The sequence below is a fragment of the Pantherophis guttatus genome, chromosome 2 (genome assembly GCF_059756535.1).
Source record: "Pantherophis guttatus breed Tessera chromosome 2, ASM5975653v1, whole genome shotgun sequence".
Classification (NCBI taxonomy): Eukaryota; Metazoa; Chordata; class Lepidosauria; order Squamata; family Colubridae; genus Pantherophis; species Pantherophis guttatus.
The window spans coordinates 23,813,767-23,841,747 of NC_142064.1; the positions used below are offsets into that span (position 1 = coordinate 23,813,767).

At 40.6% G+C, this 27,981-nt stretch overlaps 2 protein-coding genes and 1 non-coding gene across 7 annotated transcripts in view; all 3 read right to left on the bottom strand.

Moving 5' to 3' along the window:
- Positions 1–20,979, bottom strand: part of PRKAA1 (protein kinase AMP-activated catalytic subunit alpha 1) — a 43,279-nt gene extending 22,300 nt beyond the window's left edge. For 2 of the 5 annotated variants that reach the window (XM_087885642.1, XM_087885643.1), the window contains exon 1: positions 12,668–12,794. In XM_087885642.1, coding sequence (XP_087741768.1) covers positions 12,668–12,770 — 103 coding nt within the window. In that variant the 5' untranslated portion in view covers positions 12,771–12,794. Of the gene's footprint in view, positions 1–12,521; positions 12,795–20,873 lie in introns of those variants that run through there. The other 3 variants (XM_034440800.3, XM_087885645.1, XM_034440796.2) reach the window with 2 other exon arrangements.
- On the bottom strand, positions 20,904–25,914 carry RPL37 (ribosomal protein L37). The gene is made up of 4 exons (XM_034440801.3): positions 25,716–25,914; positions 23,362–23,497; positions 22,562–22,646; positions 20,904–21,015 (listed from the first exon to the last, which is right to left on the bottom strand). The coding sequence occupies exons 1-4, from the start codon at positions 25,716–25,718 to the stop codon at positions 20,946–20,948; spliced, it is 294 nt and encodes a 97-aa protein (XP_034296692.1). The 5' UTR covers positions 25,719–25,914; the 3' UTR covers positions 20,904–20,945.
- Positions 21,100–21,179, bottom strand: LOC117679390 (small nucleolar RNA SNORD72). The gene has a single exon (XR_004595383.1). It is a non-coding gene; the product is annotated as a small nucleolar RNA SNORD72 (small nucleolar RNA).
- Positions 25,915–27,981: the final 2,067 nt, after the last annotated feature.

The window sequence follows — 27,981 nt, forward strand, 5'->3', positions numbered from 1 at the left end:
TCATAGACTGTACACTTTGGAACTTCCATGTAATGCCACTCGTACATAGCTTCATTGGCTCCCAGTAGGTTTCTGGGTTCAATTCAGAATGCTGTTTGTCACCTTTAAAGCTGGTGGCTTATGGGACTGCATGTTGGTATGCTTATGAGCCACGGTGGCACAGTGATTTTTTATTTTTTTTTTAAAATTTGATTTATATGCCGCCCTTCTCTGGAGACTCAGGGCGGCTTACAATGCGTTAAGCAATAGCCTTCATACTTTTGTATATTTATACAAAGTCAGCTTATTGCCCCCACAAACTGGTCCTCATTTCACCTACCTTAGAAAGGATGGAAGGCTGAGTCAACCTTGAGCCTTGGAGAGATTCGAACCAGCAGTAATTGCAGGCAGCTGTGTTAATAACAGGGTGCTTAGACCACTGTACTATCAAGGCTCTTTAAAGTTAAAGTGTGGTACTGCAGGCTACCTCTTCCATCCTTCCAAGGTGGGTAAAATGAGGACCCAAATTGTTGGGAGGCAATAGGCCGACTCTGTAAACCACTTAGAGAGGGCTGTAAAGCACTGTAACATGGTATATAAGACTGTGTGCTATTGCTATGCTCCAAGTCCCTTCTGTGAAACAGTATTATCAATAGAATCCAGGAAGTATGTCTGTCCCTTCCTTGTGGAACGCTCCTCACCTCCCACTTTTGAGATTCTGATGATCCCAATTCCGTTGGCCTGTTTTGTGTTCGGAGATTGTTTTGCAAGTAATGAAATTATTTTAACAAAAAAAAAACTACCTTCTGGCAATGTTAGTCCACTGAAATACTTTACTAGGAGAGGAGAGAGAGCAGCACTGGATTCATTAATTGAAGGTTCTGTCCTCAAAATCCAAAGTAATCAGATTATCCTCAATTTCTCCATCAATTGTGTTAGGAAGCAGAATAGAAAAAAAAAATGTAGCAGATAAACCTTCCTTTAATCATTATTCACCTCACTGTGTCCAACCAACCATCTTAGGAGTTCGGAGTTATTTTTTTGGGAGGGGTGGGTGGGAGAGGGAGCATCTCACCTATCTGATTAGCTTAAGGACTCTATTTTCTTTTATGGAAAAGATGAGTTAATTTTTTTCTATTTCTCCCTGCCCTTTCTCTTTATAGCCGTGATATAGCATGTGTGCCCGAAATGGCACACAGAGCCATGTTGCCTGGCACGCGTGGCATCGCCCGTTCCTCTTCCAGGTTTCTGGCGCACATGCGCACATAATGATCAGCTGGCCTTTGTGCGTGGGGCAGTGCCAGAAACCGGGAGAGCTGGTCTTCCGTTTTCCAGAGTGAGCATGTGTGCCGGCCAGCTGATTGACGCGTGCGCATGCGCGGCAGTAACTGGAAGACTTGCTGGCATGCGCACCGGAAACCGGAAGTACCTTTTCTGGCACGCACAAAGTGTTCCCTTTTCAGCACTAGTTGCTGCAAGTTGCATGCTCCCTTTTTGGCACTCGGTGCCGCTCCCTTTTCGGCACTCAGTGCCAAAAAGGTTTGCCATCACTGCTTTAAAGTCTATTCCACAGGTGTCAAACTCGATCGCGTCATGTGACGTACCGAGAAAAAAGTAACCTATGAACATTTTTCACACTTTTTTTTTTTGCTTTAATTTATATGCCGCCCTTCTCCAGAGACTCAAGGCGGCTTACAATGCGTTAAGCAATAGCCTTCATACTTTTGTATATTTATACAAAGTCAGCTTATTGCCCCCACAATCTGGCTCCTCATTTCACCTACCTTTGAAAGGATGGAAGGCTGGGTCAACCTTGAGCCTGGTGAGATTTGAACTTGCAGTAATTGCAAGCAGCAGATGTTAATAACAGTGCTTTAATCCACTGTACTACAGGCCATCTACACTGATGGCCATTGCAGCATTCCCATGGTCACATGATCAACATTTGGATGTGTGGCAATTGGCATGCCTTTATGATGGTTGGGGTATCCTGGGGTCATCTGATCATCTTCTGACAAGCAAAGTCAATGGGGAAGCCAGATTCACTTTACAAGCATGTTGCAGTGATTCAGTTAACAAGTGTGCCAAGAAGTGTTTGTACAATGGGGCAAAACCCACTTAACAATTGTCTTGCTTGGCAAGAGAAATTTTGGTCTCAATTTGTGATCGTAAGTCGAAGACTACTTGTGTATATTTATAGTATCTATGCATGCAATAAATATTCCAAACTTGATTCGTGTACACTTTGTTAACAATATACTATCAATGAATCTACCAATGGGAAGCTGAAACAAGCAATATAGAAGTTAAGAATCTCACATGCCCACATGACTTGTGATATTCAGATTGCATACAGATATTCGGAATTACAATTTTTATGAACATGGAAAGAGGAATCAAAACTTCACTGAATACACTTTGAACTGCTCAGTTCTCCAGAACTCTAAACTTGCAGTTCCTTGACCTTTAAAAACAAAAAAGAATCCAGTCTCCTATAAGTACAGTAATGCACAAATAGATGTCACTGCCCATGAGCAGTATGTTTCAGGAACTCCTCAAGAATAAAAATGGGGTTGTCTATGAAAAATGGGAGATCTGCCAAAACAATGGAAAACTTGCTGAAACAAAGAAAATAGCAAGCCTGCATAGTTTAGTCTAAGGCTATATATTTCAACCTGGAGACAGATATACCTGTTAGGACAAGAATACCTCAAAGAGAAATGAAGCCTCCTTGTTGTAATCCTGCAAAAAAATCAAACGAAAGCTCAATTTTTACAGTCTTAAAGGTAAAGATAAAGGTTCCTCTGGCACATATGTGCTAGTCATTCCCGACTCTAAGGGGGGGTGCTTATCTCCATTTCAAAGCCGAAGAGCCAGCGCTGTCCGAAGACATCTCCGTGGTCATGTGGGCCGGCATGACTAAACGTCAAAGGCGCACGGAACGCTGTTACCTTCCCACCAAAGGTGGTCCCTTTTTTTCTACTTGCATTTTTTACGTGCTTTTGAACTGCTAGTTTGGCAGAAGCTGGGACAAGTAATGGGAGCTCACCCCGTTATGTGGCACTAGTGATTCGAACCGCCAAACTGCCAACAAGCAGTTCAATGGTTCAAATCGACAAGCTCAGCGTCTTAGCCACTGAGCCACCGCATCCCTGTTTTACAGTGTTACCTTATTCTTATTATTGACCAGACCAAGTCGTATGTACTTAGTTTTTATATCTGACGTCAGAGATGTGATAGAATTTAAAGCTAAAGACCATTTTAAGTTTTCCTTAAAAGGAAGGCTCTTTTCCCAAATAATTCCCTGTTAAAATTCCAGAAAATACACTAAGTTCTTCTGCCTTAATTAAAACAAATATAATATTATTTTCAGCCTCCAAGGCTTGCAGGGCATATGATCAGGACACGACGATGTCACTAGACAAGATAGAGCTGAAATTTCCATCTGTTTTTCTTCCCCTTTTATGGAAACAGATACATCAGGTTTAATATGCCTATTTTCTTTGTGGGTGGTGCATTCTTTTTATTTTTTTATTTTGAGAAAAATAACAGATTGCCCAATTTCCACATTTTTCAACCAAACTTTCAAACAGCATGATCAGGTAGGATTCTACGGCCTGCAAAGACAGAGTTGAGAACTGCATGTTCTACAACCAACAGTGCAAATTATTTCCATTTTAAAATAATACCAAAGGACTGTATACAGTAAGTAGCATAATGGGGCATGATATACATCAATAATGAATAGATAGGTATTGGTGACATTAGTGATTAAAGCTGCAACTTAAATACAAGGAACTTCACAATGGGTGTACGGTAATGAATTTGAAGTGAATATTTTTCTTTCCCAATAAAGAAAGAAAAAAACAAAAATTACCTTTCTCTACTCAGGTTGCTTTTGGTCATTTGCAATGAAATCCTCCTCTTTTTGCCATTGGCAATTGCTTCACAGTTTTTCAAAGACAAAGTCATTAAGCTTTATTGCACCATTTTTCAAAGATTACAAAAAAACAAAACCCAATCAAGTCTATCAGCAGGCTTTAATAACAACAGTTTTTTAAAAAAACTTTCTCTCTTCTCTTCATTTAACAGCAGCAGTGATTTGCTTAACAACCATGGCAAAAAAGGTCATAAAATCATGCATGACTCACTTAACAACTGCAATGCTTAGCAATGGAAATTCTAATCCCAGCTGTGGTTGTACGTCAAGGACTCCCTATGCAAGTGTTGGCTAACCTTTTCAGGACCAAGTGCCCAAAGCACCCGAACCCCCAAAATGCAATGCGCACACAACCCCCCACATGCGCCCCATTCCCTGCACATGTTCTTTCGCCACGAACTGAAGACGTGGCTCTTCTATCAAATAACTTGATCTGCCAGGGGTTGCACAAACTGTAAAAATTTTAAATATGGTTTTTAAGGGGTTTTTAACTTATTTTGTTATTTTGTGATTTGTATTATTGATTGTTGTTGTAAGCCGCCCTGAGTCCTTCGGGAGAATGGCGGCATATAAATCATAAATAAATAAATAAATAAATAAATAAATAAATAAATAAATAAATAAATAAATAAATAAATAAATAAATAAATAAATAAATAAATAAATAAATGTACGTGTGTCTCCCACACATGCCCCACCCCCTGCACGTGACTTTCTGCATGTGCCCCGCCCCCCGCGCATGCACAGCAGACTCGAAGACCAGCCAGCAAGAGGCGCACATGCATGCGCAGCAGAGCTGAACTGGGGCAACGGTTCACGTGCCATCAGAAAGGTTGCTGCGTGCCACCTCTGGCACGTGTGCCATAGGTTCGCCATCACGGCTCTATGCTGTTCTTGAAGGATCATCTTGCCCCAATGAATGAGATTAGAAAATGCTACTTCTCCATAGTTAATGTATCATTCTTTTTCACTTAATAATGTTCATCAATACCCTGTTTCCCCCAAAATAAGACATCCCCTGATAATAAGCTCAATCGGACTTTTGAGCACATGGCAATAAGGCCAAGCGCTTATTTCAGGGTTCAAAAAAATATAAGACAGGCTCTTATTTTCGGGGAAACAAGGTATTTACTGTACTAATAATTCTCCCTCTAGAGCCACCTGAGTAGCATATGTACACTTTAAATAAAAATAAATAATCCAAATACATTCTTAAATTTAGGTAGCTTGCCTTGATCTCAAGTTCATCCAATGGCCATTAGGAATACAATGATAATTTTAAAAAAGGAGCTATCTTTCTGTTCATCAAAAGTTTCCTCTCTGCTGGGTATATCTCTTATCACAGCTGACCAATTGTTTATAAGCATGAATTAGTCCCGTGTTTACAAATGAGCAAACATTACAAGTACAAATGAAGTGGTTCTGAACAAGGTAAATCTCCATTAAGATGTGCTGAGCCCAAATAGATTTTAGATTTTGTAGACAGAATGACCACTGCCTGTCTTCGGCACATATTAATTAATTTTAAATAAGGAAGGAATGTTATATTATCGCACTGGATTCCCATTATCCTTAACTTGTCACGCCCCATAAAACACAACAACGAAGCTGAGAATATGTTTAGCCTGGCATATGTCCTGCATTACAAAGGAATGTTTCAACAAAAGTTTAAAAGCTTTGCAGAAGAGACAAAAGAGAAAACAGCAATGTTAGAGAACAAATATTGTTTTTTACAACGAAGTCTAGGTGGAATCCAAGTTAAGATATACAAAACATGAATTCCAGTCAAGAGTCTTGCTAAAAATAGATCTTGCACTGTTATGAACAGAAAATATAGAGTCAACCTATTTTAAAAATGACACCAAAGGAGCTCTAGCAATCAATCAAATTAGATATTAAAATTAGATATTTTATGAAGAATCTGTGAACTTCCAGAGTTTGCTGAATTTTCCACGTCTTGCATCTTTGGCCATGTTGATTAGAGTCAGGGGTGGATTCTACTTACCTTTACTACCAGTTTGCATTGGGAGCGCGTGCATGCGTGCAGATCACCTATGATGATGTCCGGGTTGATGGACGGAGCCTCCCACTGGTTTTACTACCGGTTCTTGCGAACCAGTCCGAACCCGGGGCAACCCACCATTGGTTAGAGTTCCCGGAAGCTGCTGTCCAGCAAAATTTAGAGAGCATCAAGCCACATTCTTTCAATTAAAATTATTATTGTCTTTCTAAAGGTGTTTAGTCTACTTAATGTAATTCCTTAAGCAGAAATCCGCAAAATGTGCCACGTTTACACATAAGAGCTCCCTGTATGTGGAAGAGAGGCTGCTTAGCAAAATTGCAGGCCCCTGTGCTGCCTTTTTGACTTCCCATTTGAGCCTTCTCTCCAGGGTCAGCATGGCAGAGGTGCCAATACAAAGCTGCAACCTTGACACAAGCGTATGGGAAGAGACATGCAATTTGGAGCTCTGCAGCCACTAGCAGACAGAGTACAGTAGCCAAGTGAAAGAAGTTGTTTTTCCTTCAGGAGTGGGTGGTCCAAACGAGAGGAAAAATAATGGGAGAAAAAAAGGTTCAAGAGATCGACATGCTGTCCATCAACACAAAAAGAAGAAATCTCAGAGACGGGATTTAAGACAGAGCAGGCTTAAGAAAGAAACGATGCATGCTTGTAATAGTATAGAGCAGGGGTGTCCAACTCCAGGCCCGGGGACCGGATCCGGCCCGTGGGGTGCTTAGATCTGGCGCCCGGGGCTGCCCTGGAAACAGTGAAGGACTGGCTTGCAGTGTCTCTGCCAGCGAAAACAGAGCTTGGGAGGACTGCGGGCGGCCCTCCCGAGCTCCATTTTCGCTGGCAGAGGGTTGCAGGAGGCCATTGCAGCTGAAACAGAGCCTGTTTTCGCTAGCAGCCCCTTTTTTGCTGGCAGAGCACTCTGGTCACCACAGAAGCCCCTGACACGAGTGATGTCAAGATGGCCACACCCACCCTGGCCATGCCCACCCAGCCCTCCAAGATCAAACACAACCCTGATGCAGCCCTCAATGAAATTGAGTTTGACACTCCTGGTATAGAGGATAATATATAGATCATTATAATACAGCAATAAAATAATAGTAATTGAATAGTAATAGTATGCTGTAATAATCATAGTATATAGCAATATAGAGGTAGCAATGTAAAAGAATATAGGAAGCATTCACATATCATGTTTATGTTCCTTTTTACAAAATAAAGCTTCTCCCCAACCCCTTATAGGGAGATATTAAAAAAAAAAAATCTGTCCGAGGTTCAGTGCTTTTGTCTCTCTCGAGTCTCGATCAATCTAAAAAAGGACCTATGACACTATAAATCTAGCAGCAAAGACACACAGCATAATTGCCATAGACTGGACAGTATAAAAAGTAATTATCATCTCTCTCAATCTTACTATATATAGTGCAACACAACATTTTCCAAAGCAATTGCATGACACAAACAATGCACTGCCCTGCTTTTTCCTTATATAAATTTCCTTGCCACTTAGAACACAAAATAAAAATTTTAGCGACAAATAAAGGCAATAAAAATAATTAATTTTTCCATCCCAGTAATTTCTAAGCTTATTTCATCATTTCAAATCTTTTAAAACAGGAAAAAAAACACCTCTAAGGGACTGTAGGCTCCGGTTTCCATGTATAACTATAATGGGACTTAGATGCATGGAAATACACATTAAATCAGTGTTTTTCAAATTTGGTTTTATGATGTGTGGACTTTTAACTTCCTCAGCATGGTTGGGGAATTCTGGGAATTGAAGTCCACACATCCTAAATTTGCCAAGCTTAAAAAACACTGTACTCTACTATGCTACATGTGAACATCTCAGAATACATTGGACACATAATCCACTCCCCAGCAAATTACTGCCACACCAGATATAAAACAGAAGTAGATGGCCTTCCATCTAGGAGTCAAGCAATCCAATTTACAGGTATGAAGAATCTTGAAATTTTTTCAAGATTATAGCACATACACTCCCATATGAACTTGTCAATAAATTCATGGAAGAAAAGATTTATTTCAATAGGCATAATAGCTGTGAATTCCCTTGTGTATTGATTATTTTTGTCAGAAGTGAAATTGGGGAAGGGGATGGGATGTTCACCATAGCTGGATTATACAAGGATAAAGATGGGACAAGTATCTTCCAGGTCCTGGATTATCCAGAGGCTTCAAATTAACCGTTTTTGATTGAGGTAATTCACCTGGAAATAAGGGGGGGAAATTCATTTTTAAGCACAAAGATTACATTTCTGTTTTCAGAAATGCTGAACCACAAGCTGAGATGAGAGCAAGATTCCATTTGCTTATAAACAGAAATAAAGTCAGTTCAACACAATATTGAGGCATGGCGTTATATTAGTCAAAATCTGTCAGGTACATGCTTGCCCTATGTTTCTTAAGATCTAGGACAGTAATCATGCGGCAATGAGTGCCAAAAAGGGAGCATTGTGCATGCGCCGGATAAGGTACTTCTGGTTTCCGGCACACATGTGCGCATGCACATGCGCCGATCAGATGGTAGGCGCACATGCTCACACTGGAAAACTGAAGACCAGCTCTTCCGGTTTCCGGTACTGCCGCACGCACAAAGGCTAGCTGATCGCCGCGTGCGCATCAGAAACCTGGAAGAGGAACAGGCAACGCCGCACGTGCCAGGCGACTTGGCTCCACGTGCCACTTCGGGCATGCGTGCCATAGGTTCGCCATCCCAGATCTAGGACCATTTCCAAAGCATTTAAGTATTTATGGAGCTATCTTTAACAAAATCAGGGCTCAACGTGAAATATAAAGGCAACTGAAACTATTTTCATGACAAGCACTCTGGGTAGGAGCTTATATTACAAAATATATTTCAGTCAATGGCAATTCAGTTGTAATTCCTTGAAAAAGATGTGTATGTATGTATGTATGTATGTATGTATGTATGTATGTATAGATAGATAGATAGATAGATAGATAGATAGATAGATAGATAGATAGATAGATAGGGGATATAATCAAATGTCTTTTGTCCAAATCCCTATACTATCATTCAAACTTCAAAGCTGCTAAATCCAAAAATCAAAGTATTCCAGCATGCTGTTAAAAGAAACAAAGTATAAATGTTTTATACCGATTTAAAGGCATTGCACACAGTGACTCCTACATATGAAGCTAAGGAGAACTTGTCCTGACTTAGTTATCAGTTTTCCCCTTTATGCCAATTCGGCTTTGTTAGCATTAGTCATAGATGCTGGAAAAGCATTAGAAGCTGGCACTTTGATCCTGCATCTAGTGATTCATCCAATTCAAAAATCCTGTCTACAACAGCAGTTAAGAATAATAACATATGCCTACAGTATTTCAGAACACTGCCCAGACAGCAACTGGTGGAACAGAATCAATTTCTCAACTGAGATTTTGGTTAATCTGGTAGCATATTCTACTTTAAAAAAAAATATTAGACAGCTATGTTGCAGATGCTTTTGAGCAGGTCTGCCAATTAACTGTCTTATTAATAGTACCACAAAGCAATCCGATCAAGCAAATCTCATACACGTATACTGGGAACACAAATGGATACCTCTGTTTTAGTTCTGGGAGACTTTCTAGTAAAGGAGCACAGAAGAATCAAGCTGTAAGGCTTGACCTTGTTGGCTAAACTAACTAAAGTGTACTATAGCAACTAGCAATCTGACATGCATATAAATCATGTTGAATAAGAAAGAAAAGGAGAAAATGGAGATGAACTCAGATGCTGTACCCATCTTTAGTCTGGTAAACTTAAAAATTACTTTAGAAGATACGCCAGAATACAATCCTTACTTTTCACTACTGGCTGTCATAAACGCTCTAGCATTTATGTATTATGTATTAGCATTACAATTTATTAGAGAACCCTTCAGTCTTAGCATTTGGACCCAAATTAAGCAAAGGCAAGAACTGGCCAATTCTTTTGTCTGGTGCGTTCTAATGAGCAGGTAAGTATCTGATGAATTAGAAAACCAGCCGATCCTCAGTCAAAACCCAATTAAAGAATATGGCCATATGCATGAATTAAGCTGATTAAAGATTAAATATATAATTACCTTTTGAGAAATTCAATGCAATTTAGCAATAGCAAGGAATTTCTGTAGGATTGTGTAAAAATTGGTATTGAACTGAAAGCCCAAGAGTAATTTCAAAAGATCTGTCTTATCACTTTATCTCTTTTTGAAAGAATGACAGCATTTTAATAGGCTGTTATACTGTTTCTGCAAAATCAGACTCTTTTCAAAAGGATTTTTCCCATTAATCTTACCTCTGATAGTGCCTAGATAATCTGCTGTGAAAGAGCAAATATTGTTAAATATTAGCCATCAAATAATTATGGCAATTTTGCAGACAAAGTTTAAAAGAGTATACAACTTAACCAGTTGCATTTAATAACGCTTTCTCATACTATCCCTGAGGACAGGAATTTTCCAGAATTATTGATGTTCCAGTAATTCCAAGATTGCTCCTATAATGTAAACAGCCTTGAGGATCTAATGGTACGGTACTTCGCTTTACATTACAGCCGGACTCCCTGGGGTCAGGCACAAAATGTGTATTATTTTTGTTATGGCTCACCTATACTGCAGCTGAGCAATTCCAGACAGAGCTTATACTTTTAAAGCAACATATTCTCCATATGATGTTTTGGACAAGCACTATACCACACATCACACTTACAACACACAGTGAATTAATTCAACCCAGAGAAGAATACAGCCATTTGAAAATCAAAAGCCGAGTTTCCAAAATATGAAAGGAAGAATATAAATGCTTACAGAATGAAAAGAGAATGAAATTATTACAGTATTCTCCTTCAAAATGTTCCTCTGTCCTTGATTCACAGGTGGAAACATTGCAATTAGACACCTTTGTATGCATATGCTAACATAGGAAGATCTAAGTCATTGATGACTTCTTGGAATTTACCTTGATGCAACAAGTGAGGAATATGCTCCCAAAGAAGACATAACAACCAATTTCAGAATTTAGAAGACGAGTAAATTCTTATTTAGTCCATCACATTTCAAGGATAACATTAAACACCCTGCTATTCTTTCAATGAGTCCCAACTATATCATGAAGTTGGATTATTTACTGTATTATCAATACACATAATTGAAAGAAAGGCAAGATTTTTTGAAAATAAAACATGGCTCATCAAGCATACAAAACCAACGTTCCTTGCTGATCCACAGAAATGCTTTTGGATTTGATTACAAGATTTAAAATCTTTGCATCTTTCAGTGAAGACCGATGACTAACACTTGAGCAAAGTCCCTTTAAGTTTCTGTATCAAGCAATCTGTCCTTTTAGCATGCTTTCAACAGTGATTTCAGATTTATTATTTTGGAAGAAATACCGTCTCTTCCTTCAGCACTTAATGCCATTTACAAATAAAAACCTTGACGAGAATGAAATAGAAATGGCACGCACGCATCTTAATTTCCAGGGAAACCATTCATTTTTTTTTTTGAAGCGAATTTGAACAACTCCTTGAAAGTGTTCCAAAGAGAGGCAACTGATTTCTATCTCAGACACCTTTATTGTTATTTCTACCTCCTCATTTTGACTCATTATTTACAACTGAGGTCTCAGTAGACCGAGTTATGGGGTAGACGAGAGAACAGCAAGAGGATGCAGCACTGAACTGGCTGAAACTAGATGGGGCAATAATACGGAACTCAGCCCAGCAGGAAGAACAAAATTGGGAGGAGGGTATAACAGCAACTGGGAGAGTCTAAAAGCGGACTTGGATCCCGACAGCTACTTTTGCTCCCTCTTTCCTCCTCTAGCCCCGTCCCAAGACGGCCATCTCCCCCCACCCACCCACCCAAGGCTGCAATTGCCTTGCACGACAATCCAGCGCATAAGGGAGCAAACTCTGTGCGGCTCCTTTGCAATAAAAATAAAATATTTTTAAAAAGCAGGCAGGAGGTCATAGAACATAGAAAACACGTTTGCAATGCAGTCCCAAGGCAGCAAAGAAGCCCTTTGAAAGGTCGTGGTTTCCGGTCAGATTGCAGGAACCCCGAGCCGGCCTCGGGGCTGGTTTTTTTTTGGGGGGGGGAGAAGCAAAGCAAAAAACAGGGGGGCTGAAGCCGATGAGGCTCCCCTCGGGCTGCTTCTTCGGCAGCCCATCGGGGGCTCACTTAACGGAGCAGAGTTAAAAGTACCCCAGCCCAAAGTATGGGGGGTGGGGGAGGAGGAAGGGGTGTTCCTGGGCTGATGGATGTGAAACCCCACCAAGATGATAGACAGACAGACAGAGATTAAATAGATAAGATTAAATAGATGGAACTAATCTGGATTGAAGGATGCTCCAGTGCGCTGGAGCCATCAGATCACCCCCTTCCTTTCCACCCTAAGAAAAAGGAGGGGAAGGTTTTTTGCAAAACGGGGGGAAGGGGGTGCAACCCCATGGATAGCCTTCCTTAATGCTAAACGACCCTTCCCCCAGGAGGAAAAAAAAATGAGGGGGCGGGGGAGCTCCCCTCCTCGGGACCCCTCGCGGGTGAGAAAGGACGCAGCAGCCCTCTGCTTCACCTTCACCACCGTCGCCCCTTGAACGGGGCGGGAGGAAGCCGGCCGGCAGTCCGGTCTCCTCGCCACTCCCGCTTCTGCTGCTGCTGCCGCCGCCGTCGCCGCCGCCGCCCTCCCCGCTTCTCGGCTCTCCCTTTCCAGCCGCTCACCCTTGACTTTGCCGAAGGTGCCCACGCCCAGCGTGTCCCCCAGGATGTAATGCCCGATCTTCACCCGCCCGTGCTCATGTTTCTGTTTATCCGCCGCCGCCATCTTGCGCCGAAAACCGAGCCTGCGCACCAGAGCAGGGCCTGGACTGTGTTCCCCCCCTCCCCTCCCGCTCGTATACTGTGAAAGAGGCGGGTGGGCGGGGGAGCTCGAGGAGAAGAGACGCGGTCCCTCAAGCGCCCGCCCGACTCGGAATCGCGGAAGCCCACGCCTAGTCCTAATTATGGGATCGTTGTTTTTTTTTTTTTTTATTAATTTTATTCTGCCTTTGTTGCTGAGCCGGCCGCGTTTGGTTGGCGCTGCCTAGGTTCAGAAAGAAGCGAAAACGCTTGAAGAGGGGAAGCTGTGAGGAAATCCCAGGACTGTAAGGATAAAGTGGAAAATCAAAAAATGGACTTATTGGCCAAGGATCTAGGAAAAAGATTGCAACAGGTTAGGGAGCAAATCAAAGGCTCTTTAGCGGTTCTTCCAGTGGGGAAAAAAACCAAGCCTTTTATTTGCTCCCTTAACCTGTTGCATCTTTTTCCCCAGATCCATGGTCACAGGTCCATTTTTTGATTTTTCCACTTTATCCTATAGTCCTGGGATTTCCTGACAGCTTCCCTCTCTTCAAGTGTTCACCAAATTCATCTCTGCTTTAGCTTCTGAACCTAGGCCAAATGCGACTGGCTCAACATAAGAGTGGCACACAGTGTACACAGTATGTCATTTAGGAATAAGTCTTGGGAAAAAATAGAATGCACCCTCCAGCACCAAAATACAGTCAGGAATGTAGTATAAACACTTCTTTGCATGGAACTGAGTAAAGGCAGTTATGTTTGTCTTAATTGCAGAGCAGCCATTTGATGCCAGCCACACCACAGAGCTGGCATTATATCCATGATCCCTGTATGTGTTGATACACATTTCCATCATAACTGAAATATTTGCTTCCCTTATTAAAGTGGGAAAGAGAAAGTATCAGACTAAGAACACTAAAAACAGGAAGCTGCTGCATCTCCTATTAAAGCATTACCTTATATAGTTTAGTGCAACTTCTCAGCCTAGGAAACAACTTTCAGAGTCCAGAGATAAACTATCTGTAGCCCCAACCCAAGTTTCAGCTTTTAGAAGTCTTGAAAATTATTCTGTTGGACTTCAGGAATAAACTAGAAACTGTAGGACGTGATTTTTCTGCCAGAATTCCAAGGGAATGCAAAGAAAAGTGGGAAGATGTAAAATTTAAATGGGAAGGCTTTAAATCTCAAATGCACAGATCTGCACAGAACTCCTGCCCAGGTCCGCTGCCTTCCTTTGCTCTTTATTATTTTCAAATGCATCTCCAAAAAGATGTTAGATCCTATCTCTTATGATAAGCCAGTGATAGGATTTGCAGCATTCTCTAAAATCTCTATTTGGTACATAGGCAGGCAGCTTGCCCATCTAAGATTAAATGAAGATTTGTTTGAATCACATCAAATTAAAATGAGGATGTGAACTGAACACAGCAAATCAGAGGGCTGAATCTAGGAAGATTCTATTATTTTTTTTGTACTTTGGAGATTCTAACAAAATACAATCACCATTATTAATGTTAGGCCGCATGGTTTAACTTGGTTTCCCTCACACAATATTGCAACTTAAATATATTATTTGGGAAAGATAGTTGATATATTCTAGGAATAAAGCCACTAGAGATTAGTTTGGATCCTAGCCATTTAACATTTTCCTTGGTGGAGATTGTGAACAGAGGCTCAATAGGCTTTGGAAAAGTTAAAAATAGAAGAAGAAAAAAGATGCCTGGGATAAGTAGGGCATTTTCAACACAGAAACCCTTGTTGCAAACTGACCCCAAGTGGTTTGTTTCCTTTTAAGCAGTGGCAAGCATGCCAGAGGTGGGCTTCAAATTTTTTTACTACCGGTTCTGTGGGTGTGGCTTGGTGGGCGTGGTGTGGCTTGGTGGGCGTGGCTTGGTGGGCCTGGCAGGGGAAGGTTACTGCAAAATCACCATTTCCTCCCGATCAGCTGGGACTTGGGAAACAGAGAATAGTTGTGGGCGGGGCCAGTCAGAATTTTTACTACCAGTTCTCCGCTACCGGTTCTCCAGAACTGGTCAGAACCTGCTGAAACCCACCTCTGAAGCATGCTAGTCTTCAGATCTGCTAATATAAGAGCAGGTTTCAAAATGTGTAAGTGTACTGCCCTGAACTGAAAGAATAAAATGAAAAGTTTGCTCTATTCCTCCTAACAATTAAGGGGACTAGTTGTGTGATGACATTATTAGGAATCTACTGTAAAATCTCCCATAAGAGCAATGCTTTAAATTAATAAGATTTTAGAATAATAGCACCAAGCCATAACCTTTAAGTTATTAAAGTTGTTTGCAATTACAGTAGGACCTTTTTTTCAGGCTCCTTCTGATAAGAAACCCCAGTTGCCAAGCTGAAAGAAAGCATGGCTAGTGTGGCAGGCAAGAAAGTAATTTGCATGGCAGGAGATAGAATAGTGGGTTTGTGAGTTGTTTTATTGTATGGGTGTGTTTTAGCATTATAAATGGTAAGCAGTCTAGTGTCATATGAATAGGATGCAGACAAATGTATGTATGTGGGAAAGGGAAGAGGAAGAGGAAGAGGAGAGGCGAGGAGAGGAAAGGGTGGAGAAGGGAGGGAAAGTGGGGGAAAGAGGGGAAAGGAAAGTTAGATATTTTAGAAGTTGCATCTTCCTAAAGTGCCATGCAAAAGCTGGCTGAATGTTTGCCTATTTAAGTAGTTCACTAATCTTATTTGATTGCAATGTTTATTATGGCCAAAATATCCAAATGCCATTGATCTTAAGAGAACCCAGTACATCCATAATTGCTCTGAGGAAGCTTTAAATCTCAAAGTAAACGAGAAAAGCATACAAACTTAGTAAGACCATTTTTTTTTCTGAAAAATGTATTAGGGTTAGAGATGTGAATGGATAAATTGAGATCTCATAATGTGAGAATTGTTAATAGCAATCGGTTGCTGCTAATACTGGATATTTGCTAATTGACCATTTAAGTGCCCAGTCTTTGTTCTCTTTCCAAACATGTATTGCAGCTAGTAAGGCTAATGTTGTTTTGGCCATCATTCAACTTTCTCAGCTCTCAACTTTACTGTAGCTGACCAGCCAGCCAGAAAAAAATCTTAAATGCTGCTCTCTTGTGCTAATGGAACATTACACATCTTTCCTGATGGTCTTGTCAGCATAAATGGGAGTTCAGTTCATCTCTGAGAGATCTGAATATGAACTCAAGGCTGACCATGCACACTCTGGGTCCAACATTATTATTTTTAGATGCTGCATGATTAAGGCTACTTTTGAGTCTCTCCATATAATAATGAGTTCATCTGTGAAGATGCTGGTCTGAAGCATTTCCTGCTTTTAAGAACTAGATGAAAGCAAGGCAATGGATTCATTTACTTGGTGCCAGCCTCTCTCTGTGGCACTGTACCTCACTCTGTCAGCCTGTTTCTGCCTTATATTGTCTGCAGCTCTGATACCATCAAACCTTGGAAGAGGTCCTTCCTGAGAAGAGCTGAGCTTTCCAGACACCTGTGCTATGCTTCCTCCTTCCTTCCAACACCTAGAGATCAGTGATGGGGTTGCACTAGCTCACAGCACTCCAAAAAAAGCAAGAGAAGAAGTAAGTGCTTACTATTAAAAGAGATTTGAATATTTATAAACCATATTACACATTAGATGCCAAGTTGGATTTTTTCTAGTCCTTACTCTGTCTGCCCTAAAAAGACATTATGGAGAAATACATTTTTAATTGCAATAAAACCCTTGAGCCCATCTAGCTGAACCTCAGCGGGTTTACTGCCCTCTAAAAGATCTACAGTACCATCTCTGTTCTTTTCATCTTGTTCTCCAAAAAATAAAACAGCTTCAGGTGTCTGGAAGCCTCCCAATTGTTGCCTGTGGGGAAATATTTTATATCCAGTGGTGGGATTCAAGTAATTTAACAACCAGTTCTCTGCCCTAATGATTTCTTCCAACAACCAGTTCGCCAAACTGCTCAGAAAGTTAACAACCGGTTCTCTCGAAGTGGTGCGAACTGGCTGAATCCCACCACTGTTTATATCGTATCGAACAGTATTCAAATCAGGCCCACTTTGAATCTCAAACCTCCCATGTGAATTGAATCAGAACTAATTTGCACAGATCTATTGTCCACATTATTTTTGGGAACCTCTCTACTTAGTGAGTGTCTTTCCCATCACCCAATTGCCATTTTAATAGTATTGAAAGGAAATCAATCTGAGATTTTTCTACTTTACTGCAAAATGGTATTTTATTGTATGTTTGGCTGGTAAAGTAGAGCAGACAGTGTGCAGCACAGAACAACTGTGTCAGCTTTGGAAGCCATATTAGGCCGGAAGCTTCCATGCTGCCACCTTCTCATATGTGGGAAAATAGGAGGGGGGATTTAGTAGAGGGGTTGTCTAGAGACATAATAGCATTCTTCCTGTCGGTCAAGGTCAGGCCGATCCTGCATTTGGAGAAGGAGTGGTTGGAGTGATGTCTCGAGATGGGACGGATGGTGATTGGAGCATGTGATTGACTGAGGACTGAGGGGATGGTTTTGGAGGTTGATTTACTGAGGGAAAACTCAAATTCGGGATTTCCCAGATGTGTTTACCTATTCCAGTAAATAGAACTTTGAAAAATGCTTGCTTCAGAGTTTTACTTGGAGTTGGGGGGGGGTTTCTGGAACGCTGACAAACTGTCTTAACTATTAAACTATAGGAGCTAATCATATATAGCAGTGATGGCGGACCTATGGCACGCCAGAAGTGGCATGCAGAGCCATCTCTCCAGGCACGCCAGCCATCACCCATTGCTCTTCCGGGTTCCGGCGTGCACATGTGTGCCAGCCAGCTGGTCTTTGCACATGCACAAGTGCCAGAAACTGGAAGAGCAGCTCCCTGGCGCGCATCTGGTCTTTGTGCATGCATGCGCGCCAGAAACTGGAAGACCAGGTGACCGGCACACATGCACACACCGGAAACCCGAAGCTCAGCTTCCTGGCACGTGCATGCGCGCCGGGGAACTGCTCTTCTGGTTTCTGGTGTTCCCACGCGTGCGCACTGGGGAGCTGCTCTTAAGGTTTCTGGTGCTCCCCCCCCCGCATGTATGCTCCCATTTTGGCACTCGGTCCCGAAAATGTTTGCCAACACTGATATATAGTCTCTACTATCCTACCGATTTGTCTTTATTAACATTCTCATAGCATCCACAATGCAGCTTTATCTAGAATGGGGTCAGCAACCCACAGCTCTGGAGCTACATGTGGCTCTTTCATCCCTTTGCTACAGCTCCGTCGCTGGTCGGCTCCACAATTGATAGGGCTTTAGGTTAGGATAGGTAGAGGAAAAAGGACTCCGCGCTAAGAGACTCTATGGTGGGGGAACTGGACTTCCGGTCGGCTCCAGAATTGAATGGGGGGCTTCCGGTTAGGACCTTAGTGGCCCTTTTGAGTGTTTAAGGTTGCCAACCCCTGATCTAGAAGCAGGTTACTGATGTTGAACACTATTCAGATAAAGGTGAATTCTGTGGAGTTCCTGTATTATATATAGGGATTTTTTTCACTTCAGTTCATATTTGAAATCTCATACACCATTTTTTACTTTAATGTCAAAAGACCATCCAGAGCCATTGCACCACATGCATTCCCTGAGTATATTTATTTATTGGTTCGATTTATGTCGCCCTTTTCCGGAGACTCAGGGCGGCTTATAACGTGTTAAACAATAGCCTTCATACTTTTGTATATATACCTGCTTAGTAGGGCTTTCACCCCCCCCCCAAAAGCGGTGTTCTTTTTTATAAAGTCAGCTTATTGCCCCCACAATCCAGGTCATTTTACCTACCTCAGAAGGATGAAAGGCCAAGTCAACCTTGAGCCTGGTGAGATTTGAACTCGCAGTAATTGCAGGCAGCTGGTAGCTAAGTGCTATTTAACAGCGCTTTAGTCCGCTGCTCCACCAAGGCTCTTATAATTAACCTCTGATACTGCTGAACATGTTAAGTCCCAGTTATAATCTGAATAGGTAAATATATGAACCTTTATTAAGGATTATCTGGTGATGAGAATGGCAAAAGACTGTTCTGTGGCCAGCAGTCTTATTCTGAAACTAAATTACTTTTGGCAAGGAGAGGCCAGAGGAAGAATGTAATCGATAATCATTATAAATTTATATTATGCTCGTGCTGAAATTAAGACATCTATATTGTTTAATATACTGTAATGTTTAGAATCCTTTAGGTCTCCAAAGCAATTTTTTCAGTACTTGTTACATATCATGTTATATGCTATGAATATATTACAGATACATGACACACAATGTATAACATATATTACATGAGTATAGTGGGCCTATAGTACAACCATATCTAGCCTTTTCATGACCCCAGTGGGAAACTCAAGTTGCTGGAATGTATTCCTGATAGCGCAAGATCTTGGATGTCTGTATGAGTGAATTATTGCTAATACCAGGTGGAACATTAGTGGGTGCAAGGAATGCAGTGGATTGCATATTTCGATGGAATCGTGGAACAGGGAATAAGAACGTGAAATTCATGATGTCGGAGCAAGATGTACCCTATACATGAGCTCAGAATAAACAAGCTGGATATAAAGAGAAGATTGGAATGAACCTAGAAGCAAGATGACTCTTCTTGGAGCTTCTTGATCACCTGTGTTGAGAGCGTATGAGTGTTGCGTCAGTGTGTAGCCTAGTTGGGCAACAATACTTACAGCAACTTGAATAGCCTTCTTAGGCAGTTTCTTGATAGCCTAGTTGGCATAGCCAATTGTACTAAGCTAACTTTGAAATTAGCCAAGTAACATAACTAATTAAGCTTAATTGCACACTTGCCTTGCTTTTTGTCTGAATAACACAATAAAAGAACTTCCATTTTCCCCAAAATAAGACATCCCCTGATAATAAGCCCAATCAGGCTTTTGAGCGCATGGCAATAAGGCCAAGCGCTTATTTCAGGGTTCAAAAAAATATAAGACAGGGTCTTATTTTCGGGGAAAACACGGTATTGGAAAACTCGAGTGACTTCAACTCAATTTTATGACATACTTATACCAACCACTGTTACCAACTTGTCTTAACCTTTGGGATTGTTCAGCAATTTTGAGAACATGGTACAAGTGCACTGTTTAAATATTAGTTGGAGATCTTTCCAACTCACAAAAAAGTTGTGAACTTAACTAGCTAAAAGCACAAGTCCTCAACTTATGACCATAATTGAATCCAAAATTTCCATTGCTAAGTGAAGACAGTGAGTTTTGCCCCATTTTATGACCTTTCTTGCCACAGTTGTTAAGTGAATCACTACAGTTAATAACATAGTTGTTAAGTGAACCTGACTTCCCCATGACTTTATCAGGTCACAAAAGGTGATCACATGACCTTGGGACACTGCAACCGTCATAAACACATGCCAGATGCCAGGAATCCAAATTATAATCATTAAATGTGAAAAACAGTCACAAGCCATTTTAACTTTAGTCACTAAATTAATGGTTGTTAAGTCAAGGACTACCTGTATTTATAAGAAAGCGATTTCCTATTCATTTCCCCTTCCCCTCTCAAGATGTTACTGTCCTTTAGTCCCACATACAGAATGCTGCAAAATCTTGCTCTGCATTTCCGCAGGCCAGCTTCCCACTTTGCATACCACATAAGAACAGCGTTTGAGGAATTGGGTGTTTCTCAACCTTGGCAACCTGAAGATGTGTGGACATGCTAGCTGGAGAATTTTGGGAAATCAAGTCCAGACATCTTCAAATTGCCACGACTGAGAAACACCGCTCTATTTTAAGATTATACTTACAGAAATTGTAGTTCAATTGCAGATACCGAAACACAGAAATCACAGCACAATGACCAACAGACCTGAGTCTTCCATTGGGAGCAGGTTTGACCAGTTCAAGATTCCAATTGTAGCTCAAATGACCTTATTATGTATATGAATATAGAGACCTAATTATGAACATTCCACTGAATGTTAAAACAAATCTGAATTTTCTATTAGATTTAAGAAATGTGCTTTGTATTATGTGAGGGGAAAAAACTCCATATTTTATAGTCAAATTTCAGATTAATAAGGAACAAAATAAATCACCAAATTTGAATAAACTGCATGAAGATAACATTTTGTAGAGTAGCCATTTATTTTAAATCAACATCTGAGTCCTTAAGATGAGCTGGAAGCCACAACAGCAGCTCTCTTGGGCTTTGGCGCTGTTCCTTCACGGAATCCATTCCTGTATAAGGCAAAGAAGAAACAGGACTTTTTGCATTTAAGCATTTCTATTTATTTGATTTTTTTTTCTTTTTTTTAAAAAAACAGCTTATCTCAGTTACAAAGCGAAATCACTTAGGAAATCAGATGTTCAGACTTTGGTTTTAAGAACATCACAGATAAGCTGCTAAAATCCATATAAGCACCCTCATTCGCACATCAAAGTAAGCTGAAGTTGTGACTCCCAAGTCATTTAAATGAATATTACATTTAAGCACAAGGTTAGCATGCTTTAAAGTGTCTTAAAGAAATCAATTGTTAACCATGACTTGGGAAAACATTCTAAATCAGAAGTCACCAATCATTCGGACCCCCGGGATTTAAAATTCGTAATTTTAAATCCCGGGGACCACTAATATGATGGTCTAATATGCCTAATGACTGGCTGGGTGGGCGTGGCTAGGTGGGCATGTGACTGGGTGGGCATGGCCAACTCGATGTCACTCACGTCAAGGGGCGCCTTGCCAACCACTATTCACCCCTCCGTCCCCGCCTGGGCTTCTTAGGGCCCCAACAGATAGCAGTTGTTGGAGCTAAGCAGCCACCTTGAGAAAGAGTTGGCAAAACAGCTGGCTCAGTTCAAACTGGATCTGACCGAAAAGGAGGCTCAGCAGAACCACCTCACTGAGGACCACGAGCATAGGCTTTCCAAGCAGAGGGAAGACCTGCAGGAGTGCAAGGCCAGCAGGCTGAGATGGTCAGCCAGTTCCAGGCCATGAGGCAGTCCCACTGGAACAAGGCCGTCCGGCTCTTCACCATCAACGGCACTTCCCTCCAGCCTTCGCCCAAAGCCCCAAACCAGGAGGCTGAAGCAGACCTCGAGTCGGAATTTCTGCCCAACCTCCGACCCACACAAAAAGACCCCAAAGGGGGAGACTCTCTGCAGCAACACAAATGTTCATTGCACGTATCCGACCCAGGCGCCATAGTTTGAGGACCCCTGATTTAGTGCAATATAAAAAACGCAACTAATTTTTCTGCGAACCACCAACATTTTCTCACAGACCACCAGTGGCCCATGGACCACCAGTTGGTGACCACTGTTCTAAATTTACTCCAAAGGAATTTGCCTTAACCTTATGTGAAAGGGCAATCCAATCAAAATGGAGCCTTATTAGTACTGTCCTGATAGGAGACCAGCAATACAAAACTACCTCAAATTTTGCTGCCCCCCCCAAAATTACATATGTCTGTGAAACCCTCAGAAATCAAGCTCCTCTCAACAGAAACTTGATTTTATTAAGCTTTTTCAAGGAATAATGACAAAATTTAGATGGTACTTATGGTAATTGCCTGTTTGCTGTTAAAAAAAGCCCTCAGCGTCATTTGTTTATTCATATTTATATGGATACCCACTTCACGGAAAAATGAACCCTGGGTGGCATATAGCATTTGTAGGAATATGCATGAAACAAATATATTGTGATTCAGAAATCTGGCTGCACTGCTCTGACCAAACAACTTGATAGTTCTGAATTTCAGCCAAAATAAATTTTGAGGGATCTTACCTGAATCTTCTGTAGACTTTTTTTAGATGCCTCATACGGCCAGTCCCAGTAGTATTGCGCCTTTTGGCCTTAGCACTCCAGTTATCTAAAGCAAAAAAAATGGTGGCACACAATTTATACTCCATTTTACTCCACAGTTCGCTATACTGCCCCATTTTAGTCCCACAGAAATCCAAGCCTGGGTGTTTCCATCCCTGTACAAGCTTCTATTTCCCACATTCATGTTAACACTTTTTGGGAAGTCTAAGGAGAAAAATGATGACCATATTTTTATTGATATAATTTTAGACTAGTAATAACTGTTGTTGAAAAATTAAACACAGTAAAACTATGATGAAAACCAATTTGGTCTAGTGGTTAAATTTTAGATTAGGAGCAGGGAAGTCTTCAGATCCACTCATTCTTAAATATTAGCAGTATGAAGCATTTTGTCGATACGCTATATTTGGATTAACTTCAATAAATAAAAGCCTGACACAAAAGCATCTTACAGAAATAGCTTCTTGCTAAGAAGCTAGTTGCTATTGCAGTATTGTTTACTGGAGAAGGTGTATTATATAAAATGGGAAGTATGTAACCAACCTTGGCTGGTACACAAATATGTAACTGGTCATGATCCACTAATCATGCATCTGATTAGTACTATGAGGGACAGGCATCAGAAAATCATAGGGAGATAAGCTAGCTTTCTGAAAAAACCAACAGCAGCCCACTTGTCCATCCTTGCCAATACAAATGTACATTTAGTTCCATGCTCTAAATACTAGTTATTCCTCTACTTTGAAAAATGACAATCTTACACTTTCTCTTGCGTTTAGCAGGATATCCACATTTTCCGCAGGTGGACTTCTGGAGATGGTAGGCCTTGGATCCACATCGCCGACACAAAGTATGTGTCTTATTGCGGCGCTTGCCAAAAGATGATGTTCCTTTTGTCTGAAACAGACATGGAAATTACTTTACACAAATGATAACACTACCATAACTCTTACCTGTTGGATTATTACATCTGGGTGATTCTTAAAGACACTTTGATGCAGCAACAGTAGTTAACACGAGAGAAAATGTTTTGCATCAAGTGGGTCCAGCTCAATAGCTAAAAGAACGGTGCCTACAAAATGTTCACACTTTTGTAAGTTCTGTGGAAGATCAAAGTTTCTAGGTGGCAAAACCAAAGCAATTACTCTATCAAAGTTTGTTGAGTTATTTTCTCTCTACATAAAAACCTTTTTGTATGTTTATTTGAAAGGTACAACACAACTCCTTAGAAATCCATGTGTCAACTTTACATCATGGATTAAGGCTTCATCCCTAGGCATTAGGACAGGGAAGTTACAAGAAGCGCCTGTTTTACCAGTCTGTTATATGGTGCCTTGGTTTTCTTTTGTGCTGGATTATTTTTAACTTTTAATTTTTTAAAAAATGTTTTTCTCGTAAACTGCTATGCATTTTAAAATGGGCAGTCATAAATTTTATAAAGTATGTGGTCTTCAAAAGTCTGTAAACAAATTAATGGAGAATTGGTTGTCAATTTGCCACCAATAATTATGGCTATTTATTGTCTTCTATCTCAGGAGCAGAACGTTTTGGAATCTCTTTACCTGGCTAAACTGATAACTACTACTTCCTAAAATACAACTGCAAAAGTAAACTGAAGATTCCCCACCAACCCTAACAGGTTTTGTACTTTTGTTAGGTCGTATTTTAGCTGTTATGGCTGTGTTGATATAAAGGTAACACATTGTTCAGTTAACTGAATTTTAACACTAGAGAGACAATCCTATGTATGCTGATTTAGAAGTCACAGCATGCCCTTATTGCAACCTTACCTGACATATAAAAACATGGTTTACTAACAGCAATACATTATTTCAGCCATCACATAGTTATAAACAAATTAAATTTGACTTAATCACAAAGGTGAAGCAAAACATGGAAATTAAAAGTTATTCTGGAATCAAGTATAAATCACTTTTACACTCAAAATATTCATTAAGATACTATATGCTTTTAACTATTACTTAATTCAATGATAAATCCTAGTAAATTAGTGTATGTGTATTATATGGATGGATGGATGGATGGATGAGATGATGGACAGATAATGGATGGATGGATGATTAATGATGGATGGATGGATGGATGGAGAGAGAAAGATAGATAGATAGACAGATAGGAGGATCCCACTTGATAAAAAGACCTAAACCAGTATGAACCAACCACATCAGCAAGCATTGTGAGCCCAAATAGCAAAGTAAAGCTCAGGACCATATTGCTTGGAAACATGCAAAAGGGACCTTCATCCTGCTGTGGATTAGACAATGGCTAAATTGATGATAGGATCTAGTGGCAGGCTGTTCCCTATTTAGAATTAGAACACTTTGCCATATCCCATGCTGATCAAGTTTGATGGGTAATGTATCCCAAAACATTCAGATCACACATTGGGAGAACTAGCATTTTAAACAGAACTCTGCAGGCTGGAAGAAACTTGCACCTGTGAACAGCCAAGCAGCAGTAGAAATAAAGAAGCCATATAGGATGAGGAAAAGCTGCAAATCTTTTTACCTGCCCTTCGCTTATTACTCCTTTCCTTTGGAACTAAAGGATTCCTGAATTACCCAACTGCAACGTATCTGTACCCCAGAGCTCAAGCAAACGCCTCTGAATAAGAGATGGGTTTAAAGCCTGCATTAACCCACCCGCTGTATCCCGCCTTTTAAACTCTGCCCTGCTTTTAATGGATTGCAGAACCACGTTTCACTGTGGAGCATCTCTAAAGGAAGTTCCAATGTAACTAAGTAGAGAGGAAAAACTTGAACCAACCGCGCAGAAAACCTCGTATGTTGTTTCCCTCCTCTTAAAAGTGAGGACTGCCTGGCCCTCCACCCCATCTCAGCGATGCCCCAGAAGCCTCCGAAAAGGCACCAATCTCATGGCTGGAAAAAAATAGTTAGGCCTGGACTTGGGGCAGAAATCTTCCCTTGTCAACCATTGTGTGAAACCACGGGAAAAATTAGAATTGTTGGAAAAATACTCTTTTCTCCAGGTCCAATAAACTCTAGGCAATTTTCCCCTCCCGTATCCCGGGACCAAAAGTCTCCAAAAGCGCTGGATGGAAACCGATCTTCCATAAGCACAAGCACCGACTCACCATCTTCTTTCAGCCGCCAGAACGAGAAAGAACTAATCCCGCCCCCACTTCCGCAAAGGTCTTCCACACGCTTCCGGTAAAGAGAGAGACAGAATGAGAGAGAGGCCACAACTGAATAAGTCCGCCGAGGCTAAGACGGAAGGAAAAGCGAGGAACGTAAGATGCCAGGCTTTGGGCTGTCTAGGAAATGACGTCCTTCTGCGCAGGGCGGGACTCAGAGGAGTGTCACGTGGTTCGTTTGAACTTCGCTAGCTCCACCCACTTACCCAGTTTCTTGCAGGCAAATGAATTATAAATACTGTTTGGGTGCTTTGTGCCACTGGCTGAAATGTAGTTGCGTGCTTTGTACTTCGGAGCATCGTACAAATACAGCCATACAGCCTCTTGTGATCAGAAGCAACTCCAGGAATTAACGCAACCCGGGATGATGTTGTGTCTCCAAACCATAACGCTAATTTAATTTAATTAATTTAAAATTTAAATTATTAATTAAAATTGATTATCAACTGATTATCAATTGATTATGTTGCCTGACTCCTAATTAAAATATTAAAAATATTTGGGGGGAAAACAAGAACAGAGAAAAGGAAAAAGGACTGCCTATTTACAGCTGGAAATTTTAAAATAATAACTAGTTTATTCCCCTAAATTAGCTTCCTGGTATTGAAAAGGCTGAGGGGTGGGTGTTCAAATTACTTTCAAACATACGTTGTATCGAAGATCATATAAAAATAATTCAGAAAATCTTTAAATGGTTATGAGAAGGTGAAATAACCCAAGGAATTACAGTACGGTATTCAATTTCGACAACATGGTACATTGTTCCTGTTTCATATTTTAGTCACTAGGTTTAATTATTTACCACAATCATTTGTCACTGTCAACTAAAACACAATCTACCAGCCTTTACCTAGTTAACACAGTATTACATTTTCTGTTTTGATGTGAGTTTGGGACAATGAAAACAGGCTGGAATAAGTGACGTATATTTTGTTTTATGAATTAGGAACTATTGTTAATGCTTAACAATAAATACTTATAGTTTTATGAATAACTTAATGCCACAACCACACAGATTGCCACTGGAAGTCAAAAATTCACAAGGAATCTGATAGAACCTTTTCCAACTAATAAATGTATTTTAAAGGCATAGATTTTTATGAACTGGAGCTCACTTTTATCAGTCACACAAAGTGCCTTGACTTATGCAGATTTCATCTTGAATTGGGGAGAGAAGGGAAGAGAAGACAGGATTATTATGCATTAGACATAAATTGCATGGAGATGCATTACAGGTACCTTATCAAACCAGTTCTGAGTAGACTAACAAGATTTTCCTATAATGACCACCAGAGGTCAGTATATTTACATTTTTGTAAATTCATTGGCTCTTTAAATCAGCATCAGCATTTCTGTGATAGCAGAAATCAATGATTTAATTATTGTGATATAAATAAAGGGGTAAGGAAAATGGGGAAAATATGGAATATTTCTTTCATAAGTTGATTTATGTACAGTCTCCTTTGAGTTGAGCTTGATTTCTAGCAATGGGTCATCATTGCTGTTTTGTTGGATTTTCCCCCCAAAATTTCTAACTCTAGTTCAGAGCCTGGGATTTTCCTGGTGGTCTTCCTTCCAAAAACTCAAAACAAAACAAAACCCAAAAACAGGACTGATGTTGTTTAGTTAGGATGACCATAAGTAAATGTTTCTAAGAAAAAGGTTATGTGTTCGTGGATTTTAAATCTTAAAATAATCTGCTTTACTTATTTGTTGATCAATTAAATACATTTAAACAATGTATTACAGTATTAAACTTTTTACTAAATTGCTTGTAGGAAGTTAGCAGCCACCCCTCTCCTAGAAGAATGAAATATTCTAGGAAATATTAAGAAGGCAGAATATTATATTTCCCTGGAGAAACATGTTTTTAAAGACAAAGCAGCTCCCTGCAGCTCCCTGCCCCCCCCACTTCAGCTCCAGGGTGATGGGATTAAGACATGGCCCTCAGGACATGATAGGATTAGCCCTCTACCCATCTAGCAACAGAACTCACCACATGGCACTTGAGGAGATTACATCACCCAGCAAGGTTCAACCAGGCCTGGGACTCAAAAGACAACCTACAAAATTACCCCTACATGGCCCCATGGGAGTCTGGCAACCAATTAGAATACAACCTCAAATTCAAAGCCCAACAGAGTGTATAAATCTCTCTCACACACACACCCATGTGCTTTTTTTTGCCCAGGACCAAAAAAATCCA